Source organism: Mytilus galloprovincialis, chromosome 4 (genome assembly GCF_965363235.1).
Source record: "Mytilus galloprovincialis chromosome 4, xbMytGall1.hap1.1, whole genome shotgun sequence".
NCBI classification, from domain to species: domain Eukaryota; kingdom Metazoa; phylum Mollusca; class Bivalvia; order Mytilida; family Mytilidae; genus Mytilus; species Mytilus galloprovincialis.
This window is the reverse complement of record NC_134841.1, coordinates 83,421,524-83,438,594: the sequence shown is the minus strand read 5'-3', so window position 1 is coordinate 83,438,594 and position 17,071 is coordinate 83,421,524. Positions and strand designations below refer to the sequence as shown.

Genomic DNA, 17,071 nt, shown 5'->3' with positions numbered 1-17,071 from the left:
AGCTTTATGAAACTTTCTCATGTTTGGATTTCTTTTTATTACATAATATTACAAGAAAACAAACATATATGACTTAGTCAAGCAGCTAAATTAATTTAGGTCGAAGATTGTGTCAAGGGAGACAATTCAACAAATCAGCTGACTGTGGCTTCTGTCAAAATTTAAAGTAATTATTTTATTTATGTAATATTTGCTAACTTTATAGATATTTACACTCGATAAATCAATAAGTTTGTAATGTTAAGTATGCATTCAACAAACTAAACATATATTTTTTAAATAGACAGTGACACATGGCAAAAACTTAAGAAGTAACTGCATAACTTTGGCATATTTATATTACATAAGGCTTTATTTAAGTTTGGTATATACATAACGAAGATAAGGTATGGAGCACAAATAAAATAGACAAAACAAAGGTACATTCAACAATACACACATATTAAAACATGCACACAAACAATGAAACATAGAAAGCAGCAGATGATATGTTATGCAAAATATAAAACACAAAGTTCAAATCAGGCAGCTATATAATGATATAATTAACTCATATAATTATTGAAGCAAACATTTATGAGATAAAAACACAAAATCAAAATTAAGATGGTTTTCAACATGCAAACAGCACTGTCATGAAGTAAGCAAAAATAAATAAAGCCAGATAAATTACAAAAAATTGCCATGTTGAAAAAAGCACAAATAAAATATAGTATTTGCACAGTTCCATTTACAGCAAAAAAAAAAAAAAAATATGAGGCTAAATAGGTGGGGATTTTTGTTTTATTTTGTGTTTTTTTTTTACCTTGAATCTATAACATGTATAATGGGAGAAACATTCTGACTTTAACAGTGATTAATGAAAAATGACCAAAAATCTTAAGGGGAGGCTTTTAGCAAGACTAAAAAGTAGAATATGTAGGGTTCACTGGTACCACACATATATTTTTATTTGGCTTTAGAACAGTTAACAATATAAGCTAGTTTTGCAGTCAAAACATTGGCATGAATTGCTAGGCCAAGAATTTATGAATATTTTTAATTGATTCAAAGAGAATTTCTTTCAAAGATCATCTGGCAGCTGGAGACTTTCTAAATTTGAGCATTGAGCACCTGCATACCTTAAAGATGCTGATGTTCAAGCATATTGTAGTTGCGCTGTATTTTGGTATCTAAAAGTGTAAGAGTTTTCCATTAAGTGGTTTAAATCATAAGAATAGACATGTCATGCATGTATGACATTCTTTATTCATAATTTTGTAAAATTCAATAGCCAATGATCCTTTTCTAAATTTTAGCCATGGTTGGTTTTTTTATTTGCAAAGCAGATTTTTATAAGTTGCTGAAAAGTTTTGATGAATAAATCTTACAGCTCTCTCTCTCTCTCTCTCTCTCTCTCTCTCTCTCTCTTGAATTTTCACTCTTTTGTTTACCAATTCTTATACATGCAGCTGATTGGATTCTTGATTTACATATTGTTAATATCATTGACACAACAAATAATTGTGACATTGAAATTTAGTTTCCCCTTAAAAAAATCTGTTGATAATCCTAATCCATTTCTTCCAAGTTGAACAAATTGAATATTAAATTAATATTGGTATCCTAAATTTGCATCTACCATGAACTAAAACTTACCATGTGAATCACAGCTCTCTCTTTTTGTGTTCTCCTTTCAGATCCAAGATGGATGCTGTGTTGAATCCTTGAGGAATGACTGATATTCCACCAAATGTATCTCTGCCTCTGCTTGGAATTGGCCTCATTTCTCTGCTCCTAAGTTTTATATTTTGCATTTATATGTGGAGGTAAAATATTCTTATACATGTTATAAGAGTGTTTGAATAAGTATTTAATGGTACATGATTAACATGATTAAATACGCTAAAATTCTGTTTCTTGCTTTTTAAGAATTTTCACTAAATGTTCTGCATTGAAACTTAATGAACACTTTATTTTGTTAGAAAACACATACATGCATGATATGTATATGGGAGTTTTTAATTAAATGAGTTTTAAAACACATTAGAATCAAATATGATTTTGTTTTTTTGTAATGTTAACCAGATACAGCTTCTTATTAAATAGCAACATTTCCTAGGGTTAAATATCTTTCTAGAGTGTATGCCTGTAGTGAGATTGAAGATAGATTTCTACATGTATTGTGTCAAACAGTAGAAATACTGGCTAAGCATATTGAGAAAATTCTTGCTGAAGAAGTAGTTGAAGTTATTCATCAGACTGGCAAAAGCGCACACAAGTTTAGAAAATCTATTAATGTGTAATAATATTTCATATAAATATATAGCTGCTTGAAATATGTACTGATAAGTATAACTTTATTAAAACTAGGTTAAGATGCCGTGCAAGAGAAGAAAGAGGCTATAATAGGGTATGTTCTATCGATTTATGAGCTTTGAACATTGGTATACTACTGTTGCCTTTATTGAACTATGTTCCTAGATTAAACTTTTTTTCTTAAGTTTTTCACAATACAAGACAACATAGATGTTTCTCTTATTAGTTTTGTAAAGTTGTTAAGGGGCTACAAGCCAAATATAGATATTTTTTATCATATGGAAAAGACAGGTGCTCTATATTTGATTTTCACTAATACATGAAAAATGATTTAGTGATAAGAAAGCATTTTTGATTTTTTTCACTATCAATACTTTGGTTTAAAACTGTCAAATTATGAAATTGAAATGTGAGAGCTCATTGAACAATGTTGAATGTAAAATTAAGAATGGAAATGGGGAATATATGTCAAAGAGACAACATCCCAGCTAAAGAGCAAAAAACAGTCAAAGGCCACCAATAGGTCTTTAATATAGTGAGAAAATCAAACATTCAGATCATGTTTTTGCTGACCCTTTTATGTTCTATCAGTCATTTTAATTCCCCATTTCCTTTCTCAATTTTATCTTAAAAATGAATGTTACATTCATGATCATGATTATAGGCATAGTCTGTGAATTAATAGATTTCATAATAAAATATTTAATATTGCGCTTATACTTTGTTTAATACGAAGTATACTATTACAAGAAAATTTAAATTATGTGTCTTAAAGAAGTGATTTAAATTTTAATTTATATATTTGTAGATTCAGTTTAAAGAAAAGAATAAGAAATTTTCTTCTGTAAGTTATAAATAATTTATTGAGGCATGAATATGCATGAATGATTCACCAGTGAACAGTTATCAAAGAATGATAAGTACATATGACGATTTTAGAACACTGAAACTATTCAAATTACAATTTTGTGTTGACTGTATGACGTACTTCCTTTATAAAAAAAACCTTAGAAAAGAGTTATCACATCTTCAGAGACTTTGAAGCCAAGTATATCCCTTTTAACGAACAGGGGTTGATTAACGGATTTCCAGTATATTCCTTTTTTTGTCAAAAAGGTCACAATGACAATATTTACTTTGGGTTTTTATACAACTAACTTTTATAAGGGTTTCAAGTATAAACATCAATGAACTCCATATATAAATGTGTTGAAAGTTCCAAAATGAAACACTCAGAATTAATAAAAGTTCAATATATTTATCATTTGCTGAAATCTTACTTGAAGTGTATACAACTTAATGCTGTGTCAAAACAGTTAAGAAATTATAAGGAGGTTTCTCTTATGATATATTTCAGTAATCAAAATCATAGTTATAACACACATAATTAATATCTTAGAACCAAAATTTAAACACTGTAAATGCACTGACAGAAGCATGGTAATAGTGAAGCTCTCCTCTTTGGTACAATCGATTGAAATACTTCTATACATGAACTGAAATATTCTGATTATCTATACACGAACTGAAATATTCTGATTAACATTGTCAAAAATATTTTCACATGTTATTGAATTAAAACCTAAAAGACCTTATAAAATCTAAAAAGTAGGACATAAAAGAGTCGTATAAATATTAAAGAGGTTTATGATTAAGTTAGATATTCTCCTTTAATTCATATTCATAATTCATAATTTGCAAATAAGGAATTGTGAGATTTCCAATGATGAGACAAGTGTCTTATTTAAACCCCAAGGACATGAACGAATAGCATGTGAGAAAAAGGCCATAAAACATTATAGAACTAGTTTCCCAACAACTGTTAAAAGAATTTTTCTACCAGAATGGTCGGTTTTGATGTCCGAGAAAGTCGATGAAATCCTGATTATGAATAATCTCAAAATTTCTGATTTATATTGCTTCAGTTCTTTTTCTTGTAGAAATTTAAACCAGTAAAGAAAAAAAGAGTAATTTATAGTTCTGTAAGATATCTATAGTCCTCTTTGTTTGTTCTCTGTTTTAATATGCATATTTCTAGCTAAAATCACAGGTCATGTAACTACTAACAAATGAAATACCTCCGCAATATAACAAAGGACACATATGCTTTATTCTCTAGGGGACCACTTCCAATATACAAGGTGATAGGATATTACTTAATAGATCACATTTTCCAGCTTGAATATATGTGTATAGGTGGGAAAAACTATCAGAACTATATAATAAGGTCAATAAAATTCCCAATTTTGTGATCATATATTGGAACATGTATCACTTTGTTGTCCTCGTCGTCATTGTTGTCCGAAGACATTTGGTTTTCGCACAATAACTTTAGTATTAGTTAAAAGAAATCTATGAAATTTAAACACAAGGTTAATAACCACAAAAGGAAGGTATGGATTGATTTTTGGGGTTATGGTCCTAACAGTTGAGGGAATAAGAAGGGGGCCCAAATAGGCATTTTTTTCTAGTTACCAGACAATAACTTTGTGTAACAGTGTATGATCGTGTATGGATCTCTCTGAAATCATACCACAGGTTTCCATACCACGAAGGGACGGTTAGGATTGGTTTTGGGAGGGTATGGTTCAAACCTCTAAGAAATAAGGGGCAAAAAAGGTGGAAAACAAGGTTTTCCTGGTAAAAGCACTGTAAGGGAGCTAATCCAAGGACAAAATTATACAATGGTGTACACTGTTGCATTACCTCCCTTACACTGCTTTTAAATTATCTATTTCAAGACTTTTATGATGTATTTAAATGGGTAATTATGGCTGCAAACTCCATTGGAAATTTGAATTGAGAGTATGACCATATCTTGAGGGAAAGAAAAAAAAAATTAAAAAGGGGGGGGGGGCAATTTTTTAAATTTCAGATTTCAGAAACTAAACGAAATTTCTTCAAATATTTCTTTTGGCATAAAAAAGGTGGGTGTGGGGTGTGGTTGTTGCAACAGCATAGTGAATTGCACAAAAGCAAAAGAAAAGGGGGTTAATTTTTAATTAAGAAATATAATTCATGGGGGCTTGAATATATCGGGATTTTACCAAGGGTTGGCTCTTTAGTCAAAATATTTTACACTGAGCGATAGCTAGGGGTAAAGTATCAGCATAAAGGGACAACCCTAGTAAAATCATGGTTATTTTGATTCTAATATGATAAATACTGCAATTCTTTTGGATCGAATCTCTCTAGGTGGAGGCATATATTTGCTGTTCCTATAAATAAACATACTATTGAATTGGCGTATAAAGAAAGGAGCAAACTGAATAAATGACATGCTTAATCTAATTACAATAACGTATTTAGATAGTTTTGGATGATTTACTTATATGTCTTAAAAGTTTAAACAAATATAGCTTATTACACATTTTAGCATCGTTTGTTTACATTTCCTTGTTGTGATGATTTTCGGGTTTACAAGCGTATATTTTCCCTTAAAATGCTTATAATCTTAAGTCATCGTTCTATGACGTCGCAAAGCTCATTCATAAAAATGCATATGACATGGGAGTAAGATCGGAAAAGCCCAGGCAATATACCACGGGTGTGTACTCAAAGTGTTTGAAGGACGTCCTATTTAGAGGGGGGGGGGGGTCAGTTTGCAAAGGCACAGTGTATTGCACAAAAGCCAATAATTGATTATAAATTCAAATTATATAACCAATTCTAAGTTCTTTGACTACAGTTATTCTGTGTCAGTAAACTATTATGTGTCAAATATTTAATTACAATCCAAATTCAGACCTGTATCAAGTGCAAATATTGTGTCCATTTTTGCCCCAACTGTTTATGGTTGGACCTTTGCTGTCGTATCCAGATGTGGTGGGGGAAGCAGTTTATTGTTATATGACAAACTAATATTAACATAATGCTATTACAATTTTAGTTTAATATTTTGTTTTTGACAAAACAGTTTGGATCAAACATCCTATAAGAAAACATGTACAAGGTCCACATCTAAACAAATGTAAATCATGTTTTTAAACTATATTGTATTGATTATATTAACCTATGACCCTGTCAATATACATTCTTTTGCATATTTGTGCAATTTAAAATGATGATGAAATAATCATATCTGAACACTATAGTAATAGTATATGATTTATAGTGTGAGAAAAAAATAAAAGAGAAACAATAATTATCACAGTGCACCATCCTCTGGATATTTTTACAGCTACACATTTACTTTATATGCTTCTTGTCTTAGGTGGATTTAGAGGGAGGCCCTGAGTTTTCATATATTATAAAGTCATAGACTTTTTACTAGTACATGTATCACTCCAAATATTAGCTTGCTGGATCCACATCTAACTCTTGCCATTACTCATGGTGTATCTTTGTCAATACATACATGTAAAGTTATGCTCAACAATTCATGTTTTTGTACATGAAGTGTCATGATTATTGTAAGCTCATCACAGGGGTCTATATTTATTTATTCAATGGCAGTTATATGTAAAATCATGGGATACATGGTGATTGGAAAAACACAGTTCTGTTATCACAGTTTTTAGAATTTAAAAAATATAATTTCAAATACATGATTTTAAAAACTGCATAATATATTAAAATAACAAATATTTCATATTATTAAAATAAAAAATGAATTTTTAAAATTGATTTCATATGTTTCATCTCAACTTTTAACTAATTGAAATAAACCCATAAAATCTCTTGTTAATTCTTTTTACCATTCATTACTTTTATTATAAACTTGGCCTGGTTTTTAGACAAAGCTGTACTCTATAATCATTGTTTTTTTGTATTTCAGATGTGTGCAGTGTGTCTGGAGGAATTCAGAAACTATGAGTATATAGCAATATGTAGATGTAAACATTGTTTTCATATGAAGTAAGTTGATACTTTTGTCTTAGTACTTTTAAGCTCATCTACCACATGAGCCATCTGCGCTTTACTTAATGGCATCTGTTGTTAGCTGGTCTCTGTATTCCATTAGATGTTGTACATGAAATTTTACAAAAAGACTCCTCTCAAACTATCGGGCCTTGTAGACCCAAACTTTATCACAATCATCCTTGGGAAATCTAGTTTGAAAAAAATTGTGTCCAAATATCATGCTAGCAAAGTTTTCAGTGTCTGTCATTAAAAGAAACTGTAAATGCAATAACTTACCGTATACTAAATCTGCACCTCAAAGAAATTGCCAGATGACTCTGTATACAAGACATTGCCTTTGAATAAAGGTTTTTGGGGCAAATTTTTTATTATTTTTTTAAGAAAATAAATTAATTCATCTCACCTGGGCATGAGAAGCAGTTTGAACTGTTGCTACTGATCTCTTTTTGAAGCTGTACATCATAATTGTCACAAAAGCATCTTATTGAAATATCTAGTCCAAGAATGTTGCTTTGCATTGGAGAAAGATGTTCTGTGTAACTGGTACTTGTATATTGTATCAATATTATGCATTATAGATTTCAAGTTATACAGGATCTTCAGCACCTCTTGTACAAATAAGATTAGAGACATGAATATGACTTGACTTACAAATCAGTAAAATTATCTTAACACAAAGAAAACTCAACATTGTTTATTGTTTTGTAACTTAATCTGTTAATTATTTTCCAGTTGTTTGCTGCAGTGGTTGAAACATCGAAACTTTTGTCCTATGTGTAAAGCAACTGTACAGAGAGTACCATCTGGTGAAAGATCTAGCTTAATAATAATGCCTCAACAAGCAGTGCCATCTACCAGCAATGAACCTCCTGTAGAAGGAGCACAGAATGTATAACAATGAGTTTGATTGACAGCTGTTTATCTTATTCTGAAATTCTCAATTTTCCCACTGATTGATTATTTTTTTATATTGAATTTAACCTCTTTCCTTACAATTTTCTTTTGTTACATCATGAAAAAGGGTGACCCTACTGACATCACATCTTTTTGGAGATCATTCAAGATAAAGATAAAGTTTGTCTACTTACTGTCTAAAAATCGTTAGAGAAACATATTCTGCCACTGCATCCAGTGCAATTCAATATTTTCCCACTCTCCATATTTGAATTTTATATATTTAAAAAGCTTGGCAATCCTTGCTTTTTGAGTATACAAATTTAAATGTCTTGACTGGAGAAAATTATCTCACACTTGCTGCAGAAAGATAATCTTAGTTTAAACCATTTATGATGTTGTATGTATAGAAGCATAATGTGATGCATACTTTATAATTATTACAACAAACTTTTGGTATTGTGAATATTTTTCCTTTGAAGTGATCCGGAAATATTTAAAAAAAAAAATAAGCTTCATGTCGTAATTTTCTCTCTGTGTTATTTCTCGACATGTTCAAACGAAACTGTGAATATTTTGTTTTAATCTGTAAATTTGGGGAAGCATATATAAATATATACTAGTATATATGCTTCCCTACATTTAAAGATCTAACATTGTTGGGCTGTTATTTAGACTAATTATTTATATACTGTATACTCTGGTGAAAATTACAAGATATAGTACTTTATGCAATTTTTAGTGCCATTGCAATAATGAAAGTGCCTTCTATTTATATCAGTATTACATGTACAAATGTGTTTAATGCAAAGTATAAAAACGTGCTTCTTTTGTATTATCCTGATGTATTGTGTTAAATAATTACTCTGATCAAACAAAATTTACAATATATTTTGAATGGAATATTTTTATATGGTTTATATCGACAAGAAAGAAATTAATTTACACAGCCTTATTTCAATAGTATTTTGGAGTATTTCTTTGTGTATATATATATTCAATTCCCAGCGCTCCCCACAAAGCATGTTCTTCTTCAATTTTGGATATAGTGAATTCAATGAACTTCCATGATACATGCAAGTTGAACAAAGACATTAAGGTGGTACCTAACACTACAGGGAGATAACTCTGTAAAATCTGATAAACGTTTTAATTACGTTGTGTTGTTAAGGGAATATCAAACTTCTCAATGATCAAAATAAGTGTTTGTCAAACTGCTATATAACCAGTGTAATTTTTCTGATAAAACGGTTGGTTCAAATTTTTTGAAATTTTTATATTTTTGCAAAAGGGTCAAAGTAAATACTTTGAAAAAATTTTAAGAAAATTAAACGAGCCAAATTAATTTTAGTTAAAGTGTTGGGTACCACCTTAAATGTGTATTTACTGCTTCTGCAGCATTTAGGAGTAAGAGAAAAGACTTTAGATTGTTGCCTCGGGAACTTAAACAAGTCAAAAATCCAGCTCAGTATGACAGTCTAGTATAAAGCAAAGTTCATATTACATTCACATATGATATGGTTGGCCTCAATATTCATTTAATTGGCCACTGGAAGTTAAACAGTCAACAGTTTTTAATTGTTCATATTTCAATTCATATTTTCATCATCAGAATTATCATTATATAATTTTACCTCTAAAGATAATGCTCATGTTAAAAATTTAGAGTTGTGTTTTTTTTTAATGATTTTATTTCTATTAAATGAGGAGGAGGCTATCATGCAATCTTTCGTCGTTGGATTTTAAATCTGTAATTACTTATCTAAATCTTTTCACTTTTTCTGTCAAAAAATAAAAATGGTAAGGTATATAAAAATCATTAAGAAAATTTAGCCTACCTTAAAAAAAAATATATGATATACTGTTAAAGACTTCTTATCGGTTCCTATTTCTGGCATGAAATTTGGCAATTCTCTGTAATTTTCAATCCTTTTTAATATTCCACCCATTTCTTGAATCCTGAACTTGCCATGCTTTTGTTTGTTTTCTCTACAATTTTGAAATAAGTGACCCTGGTGAAGTAAATTTAAAATTTTTGCCCTGATAAACATGAAAAAGCAGTTTGACAATGATTTTGTTGATGTTTGTATTATATGAATTTTGTACAAAGAACTTCAAATCTGGTGCATATTTTATTTATCTAGTCTCTAAGTATATAATTAGCTTTAAGTACATGAATCAAATAAGAGCTTTCTGTATTTGTTACCTTATTATTGGTGTTATCATTATGTTTATAAATTCATGATATTGCATTATTAATTATTATATCATTTATATGGTGTTTTCTGTAAAAAGGAAAAAATGTTATAAAGTTTTGATATTGTAAAGGAAAAGTTTTTTTTGAATGGATTCACATTTTAACTTTTTTAATCATTAAAGTTTTCAAATTTGATAATTAAAGCATTAGACCTGGCACACACATTGAAACAGGATATTTATGAGGAGATGACATTTTCTTTATGATATGTGTTTCTGATTATTTAAGTGCAATTCTTCAGACGTGGCCGTCATATATTGTTGAACAAAACAGATAGTTAGACTTTGATAAAGATTATTTCAAGACTTTGTTATTGGTTTGTGAGTTTAGGATGATAATATACTTTCCTGTTTTCACTGTTTCAATATGAAAATCTTTTGATGAGAAAAGTGTTTTATAACGGGTAATTTCTTAGAATAGATATATTGTTGTCATTGTATCATTACATTTTTTTGTTATAAAAATCAAATAATTACAGTGTTCAAGCCATTAACACATTCACTAGTTATATTTGAAATAGGGCAAATTATGTTATTATATGTTCAATTATAAAGTGCAAGTCTTCCACTCAAAGTTTTATTATATAACTATTATTAAAAAATATTGAACGAATAATAATATTAAAGAACTGTTACTATAATTTTATCATTTCAAATGGTTTGTTTTGTACAGATGTGAGATGATCACAAAGAATAAAACTCAGTGTCTAAATTATATCTGCTTATTCTTTTTAAAATATTTAAAGTGAGTTAATTATTGTTGGTGGTTGTGTAAAAAAAATGAATTATATTCTTATTATCAAATTTTTGGTCAATGATGTTAGTACAATGTATAGTGTTATATTACACTCTACAGTTTAGTTTCCAATTGTCTCTGTACAAATTCATTATTTTTATGGTAGAGTTATTTCATTATAAATCTTCATTTTTGTGTTATATTACTAGCAGGTTGTCTTTAATTTTGTTGATCTTATTTTTTGTGACTTTTTAGGATTGTTAGCTGCATGTAAGTATATCTTGCTCCAGTACTCTTTTCTTCTCCACATTTACAAGGGTTTTTAATCAAAGTACTTTCAATAATCTTGCTGTAATTGTAAATAAGTTGATCCCCAGTTGAATATTGATTACTGTGGATAAGTATTGATTCATGGATACCAATTATCATTGATTTCGTTGGTGCATGTATAGAAATTCAATAAATTTCATAGATCAAGGAATTACAATTTTATTTAAGGAATGACTAATATTTTTTCTGTCTATGAAGAAATAACATTAAAAATTTGGTGCACACTGAATAACGGGCATTTTTTATGTTATTTCGAATAGACATTTCTTATAATATAATCCTAAATTCCATTTTAAACCGTAGAAAATTATGAAAACACGTTGATGACGTCACGGTCACATGACTAAATTATGTCTATGGGCTCATAACAAAATAACGTCAGCCAATCAGAAGACGCGTTACATCCAAAATTAAATTATTATAAGTTTATATGCAGACTTTGTCCAAACTATGAAATCAAATGAAATATTCCCTCAAATTCACGAAAAGTTACGTCTGATTCTATGTTGATATTACTGTCTGTGAGAGTTTAAAAAAAAGAGACTAAAATATAAGTACATTTATTTATTTTTTGAGGTAAAGACACAAAATTAGATATATCCATAATTTATATGATTAAAAAAAAATCAATTTTCATGATTTAGATGATAGTCTGTTATGTAAAAAAAAGCTTTTAATTTAAGAATACGTATTGGCCATTAATTGTGGATGAAACACCTTACTTATTTCTATGAAAACTTATGTATTATATTTAATGTTTATATGTACTGTTTTACTCGGTGCCATTTATAATTGTTACAGTTATTTTAATCATTGTTGCAAAATTAAGAATATATATTTATATAATAACCTTGCTATTAAAGTATTAAAAAAAGTCTTTCTTTTCTTCAACATTTGGTAACAGATTTCAATTAGTTATTTGGTTAAACACAGTTAGTTGTGTAAGAGGGATTTTGTCCTTAGCTATTGTCACTAATCATAGATATAAAAAGATTTCTGGAGACTAGTTTAGGTGGGGCACGCCATTTAAAGTTCATGTGGCCCTTTGGCTAAAATGACTGCGTTTTCAGCTCAGAATTTATTCTGAGTACAGACAAATATATGCATCTGGAAAAGTTTTAAGGCATAGCATGCCCTAGATAAATAAAATTCAAATGCATTGTATGTTTTAGAAAATTCGAAACATAACTGGATTTTTTAGTACACTTTTTTTCGTTCTTACAGAGGATAATAAAATTAACAAGTGTTGAGTTTCACTTGATATGGGCCACTCAGATACACAGTTTAAATCTATTATCAATGTCAATCAATAAAGCTCACTTCTATAATTACCTGTGGGGAAGTTCTCGAACCTCTTTCCCAGCTTAGTTTATTTTGGCACCTTCTGGAGGAATGAAAAAAGTGCCCTGCAAAATCGTGTTAAGTATTTATTTTTCCAAAACATAAAACATATATTATGAAAATTATCTCTCTATGCAACAAAACTTTTCAAAATGCACAGGTTAGTCTGTACTCAGAGTAAGTTTTGAGGTAAAAATGCAGTCATTTTAGCCGAAGGCTCCACATGAACCTTAAAACATCTATTTTGTATAGGTGTGCATCTTTTAATTTTGTTTTTTGTTCATATGTCGTCTCATATGTCATAGGCATTTTTATCATTTCCTTATTTGTCTTAAATGTTGGGAGAGGGAGGTGCTTCCATCCTTTAGTGGTAGGGATGATCAACTAACTGAGGCATCCAGTGCCCTACACCCTTCATATAATTTGCATACCAAAAAACATAACCTATCATATATTTTTTTACCAAAAATATACCTGTAGTTATTATGATAATTCTTAGTCATGGAGAGATAAATGGTTTCTATGAATGTTGCATTGTTTGTATTTGGTGCATTCTGTGTTCTGTTATTTCGTTGTTTTCCTGTTATAGTTGATGTGTTTCCCTCGGTTTTAGTTTGTAACCCGGATTTGTTTTCTCTCAATCGATTTATGACTTTTGAAGAGTGGTATACAACTGTTGCCTTGATTTGACATTGATGTATGTATGACAGGTTTTATTTGCATCGTTATGATATAAATTTCTGACAAGTTTCAAATATTACTGATTTATTTGGCAACCATATGACAAAAAACAAAATGAAAAGATGCACACATATATACACAATTATAGATGTTTTACGTTCATGTGTAGCCTTCGGCTAGAACAGCAACATTTTTACCTCAAAATTTACTCTGTAATGGCTGTGTTACACGCTGTCTAAAAAGGATATCTATACTATTAAACGAGAAGACCTCATTTTGGGTGTCGCTTCTCTTCTTTCCGCAATAAATTAATCATCATGCCTCTGTGTCCTATGGGTACAGTGCATAATCGTATTTGTCATCCATTCATATGATTATTCAGATTGAGTTATTTTGGGTGAAAAACAAGAAAAAAGACGTCCGGATATGTTTCCGTCATTGGGCGAAATTTTAAGTCAGATTAGACTTCCGGTTTGCGTTTTGTATACTTTGAACATACATTAATACTACGAATACAGTGTATTTTCTGTATTAAATTTAAGTCAGATTAGACCTCCGGTTTGCGTTTTTCTTTTTACTTTGAAACAAATATATACTACGAATAAAGTGTATTTTCTGTCTGATATCATTTTCGAGTTTACTATCCACGGCAGTCACAGGGTTTATTTGATAGAGAGGGTCTGAATAATATATCAATGACCGCTGTGGATCAATTATTACACTGAGAATTGACTGTAAAAAGAAAATATACTTTCGGGACGTCTGGAACGGGTGTTTTTAAGATCGAAATTTCAGGATTGACCATTTCGGGATCCGGGATTTCTTTTTTCGAATTTCGGGATGTCGAGATATTTAATTTGTATAATAAATTCATAACCTCGGGATTTCCTGTTTTCAAGCCCGGGATATTGGGATCAGGGCCCCTACGCAGTGGCGGATCCAGAAATTTTCATACGCAGAGGCCCGTTGACTGCCTAAGAGGGGCCCGCTCCGGTCATGCTTCAGTGATTCCCTATATAAGCAACCAATTATTTTCCAGAAAAGGGGGGGCGCCCCTAAATCCGCCTCTGCCCGACCCCCCTTTAATGAATGTTCATAATATACAGATAAGCGATAAAATTATTCATGTGTCATTAAAATTATTAGAGAACAAACAAAAAAAAAAGGATTTTTTTGTGGAAAAAGGAGGAGCCGGGCTAGAAAAACAATTATCCTGTCCCAAATTACCTATGACTTTTGATATCTTTTCTGAAATACTCAAGTCACTAAATGTTTTACAAAAAAAGAAGATGTGGTATGAATGCCAATGAGACAGTTCTCCACAAGAGACCAAAATGACACCGAAATTAACATTTAAAGGTCACCTAACGGCCTTCAACAATAAGCAAAAGCCGATACTGCATAGTCTGATATAAAAGGACCCGAAATGACAATGTAAAACAATTCAAACGAGAAAACTAACAGCCTTATTTATGTACAAAAAATGAACGAAAAACAAATATCACTGAACCACTGAATTACAGGCTCCTGACTGGAATGTTCATAATACATGTACACTAAATGTATGTTCATAATGAAATTAATAGAAAACAAAAAATGTGAATTTTGGAAATAAAGGAGGAGGGTTAAAAAAAACATTTTCCTGTCCCCAAGTACCTATGACTTTTGATACTTTTCCTGAAATTCTCAAGTTATTAAATCTTTTACAAAATTCTTCCTACAACACTTTACATCCTTTCAAATACGCTCTAAACGCCCGCGATTTCGCGGGTGTGTTCTAGTAATATTAATAAAAAAATCAGTTTTGGAAAAAGTTGGAACGAATTGTCCAAGCAACTTGGAACGAGTTTGTTGGGACGAATCAGAGTTGGAACGAATCATCCAGATACCAAAAATCCATAACTACACTAAGCTAAAATTCTATACGATTATAAGGATGCTGACCTTAAAAATGCAGCAATCGAAATCAAAGTTTTAAGGTTCAGCTGCAGGAATTGAAAAGTATGGCCGTTTTTACTCCCAAACTAGGTGCACAGGGTTTTCTGTACTCAGAGTAAAATTTGTGGTGTACATACGGCCATTTTAGCCAAAAAGTAATGATGAACCTTAACCATAAGCGAAATATGGTAAAGCTTTTCGGAACGTTTCGGTTTTTGAATGTTCCTTAACTTTAGCATGATTTAGCCTTTCATCTTTATTTGATTCTAGTGCAATTGATTTTTTTTCGTAGACGAAATGGCGCATCTGAGGTTTCGAATTATAAACTTCTATCTTTGATTGGTGTGATCCCGTTTCTCCAACATTTGATATTTTTATGCAGTTAAGCTGCATTATGCGAGCACCCTAGATTTGTGTTCTACCCAATAAATGCTGAAATACTTGCCATTGTTATTATCTAGCTCGCTACTATGTTATATATAACTAATTGAACACTTTTTTAATACTTTTTATTCTGGATTACAAAAAATATGACCAGAAAAACCTTAAATGATCGTCGATTTATCCAAAAGTTTTGAAGTTACACATAGGAAGTAGTGCTTATTAAGAATCCTTGTGTAGTTCATTATGACTTGTGCTTTTAGCTAAGATGTCAAAGAACAATTGTATGAAATATTTAATTGCCGAAAATCTCTTAAGACAAGTAGTTTAGATTTCCCAAATGGCAAAAGTCGTAGGGATATTGTTTGTCATCAATATGTAGTACAACTACGTCAGTAGTCTATTATATAATAAGTTCAACTGTTCATGCTGTTGGCGGCAATTTCAAATTAGAAAAATTTTTTCGTAGCTTTTGAATTTGGAGGCAGGTGTGCAAATTAGCGGTGGTCCGAGGTCCGCGACCTTCCACTTTTGCAAGCGGAATTTCGACCAGGAAGGCAGGATAGTTGGTTTCTAGCTACGCCCGACGTAGTCACCTTCCACTTTAAATTACTTTGCAAACCTTCCATGCAAGTCACCAAAGTCTCCAATTAAACGAGCTAAAAACTTATTTTTATCATTATTATTCATGACAGCGATGTTCATTTTGTTAAACCGCTAGCTTTATACAGAAAATCGTCGACAAATGTTGTATAAATTCGAGTAAAATCGTATCTGATTGACAAAAACAACATTGTAAACACATAACAATGGCGGCCGTGAAGACAAAATTTTACAATATCGGATCCGATTCCGGAAGCGGATAAGGATAATTCCGGGTTCGGCGATCAATTACAAAATAAATCAAAGCAGGTGAAAAAATAAATCTATGCATGGTAAATGAATATAAACACTAGAATTGTAAACCAAAAGATATATGTAAAAGAAAGAAAAAGCAGAAAAATATTTTATACAGAAACTCAAAATTACTTTTTGACAAATTTTAATTTAAAAATCCAATACAACGTAACAGCTGGGAACAGTATATCTAACAATATACATGTTCATGGTCACAGTCTAAATTTTCTTTATCAGTGATAAATGATGATAATGCATGTGAGATGCTTTTAAAGTGTAAACATATTACTGCAATTTCGAAGGGTTATTTGTTTTTCTCAATTTTGAAGGGTCAATTAAAGTAGCTGAAAGTTTCTTTCTTTATTTTCACAAATAATGCAACTATATTATATATACCTAAATGTAAGTAAATCATATGATATATAGGTGGCATTCTTTGGGCCACTCTACCCCCTC

General features: G+C 30.5%; 1 protein-coding gene across 2 annotated transcripts; it reads left to right on the top strand.

Moving 5' to 3' along the window:
- Nucleotides 1–24: 24 nt before the first annotated feature.
- On the top strand, nt 25–9,853 carry LOC143073183 (RING finger protein 24-like). 2 transcript variants are annotated; one of them, XM_076248534.1, is made up of 7 exons: nt 25–166; nt 1,680–1,808; nt 2,353–2,392; nt 3,107–3,142; nt 4,239–4,280; nt 7,076–7,155; nt 7,894–9,853. In XM_076248534.1, the coding sequence occupies exons 2-7, from the start codon at nt 1,714–1,716 to the stop codon at nt 8,054–8,056; spliced, it is 456 nt and encodes a 151-aa protein (XP_076104649.1). In that variant the 5' UTR covers nt 25–166; nt 1,680–1,713; the 3' UTR covers nt 8,057–9,853. The 2 variants fall into 2 exon arrangements, with proteins under 2 accessions (XP_076104649.1, XP_076104650.1); XM_076248535.1 differs by lacking the exon at nt 4,239–4,280 and having other exon boundaries at nt 28–166.
- Nucleotides 9,854–17,071: the final 7,218 nt, after the last annotated feature.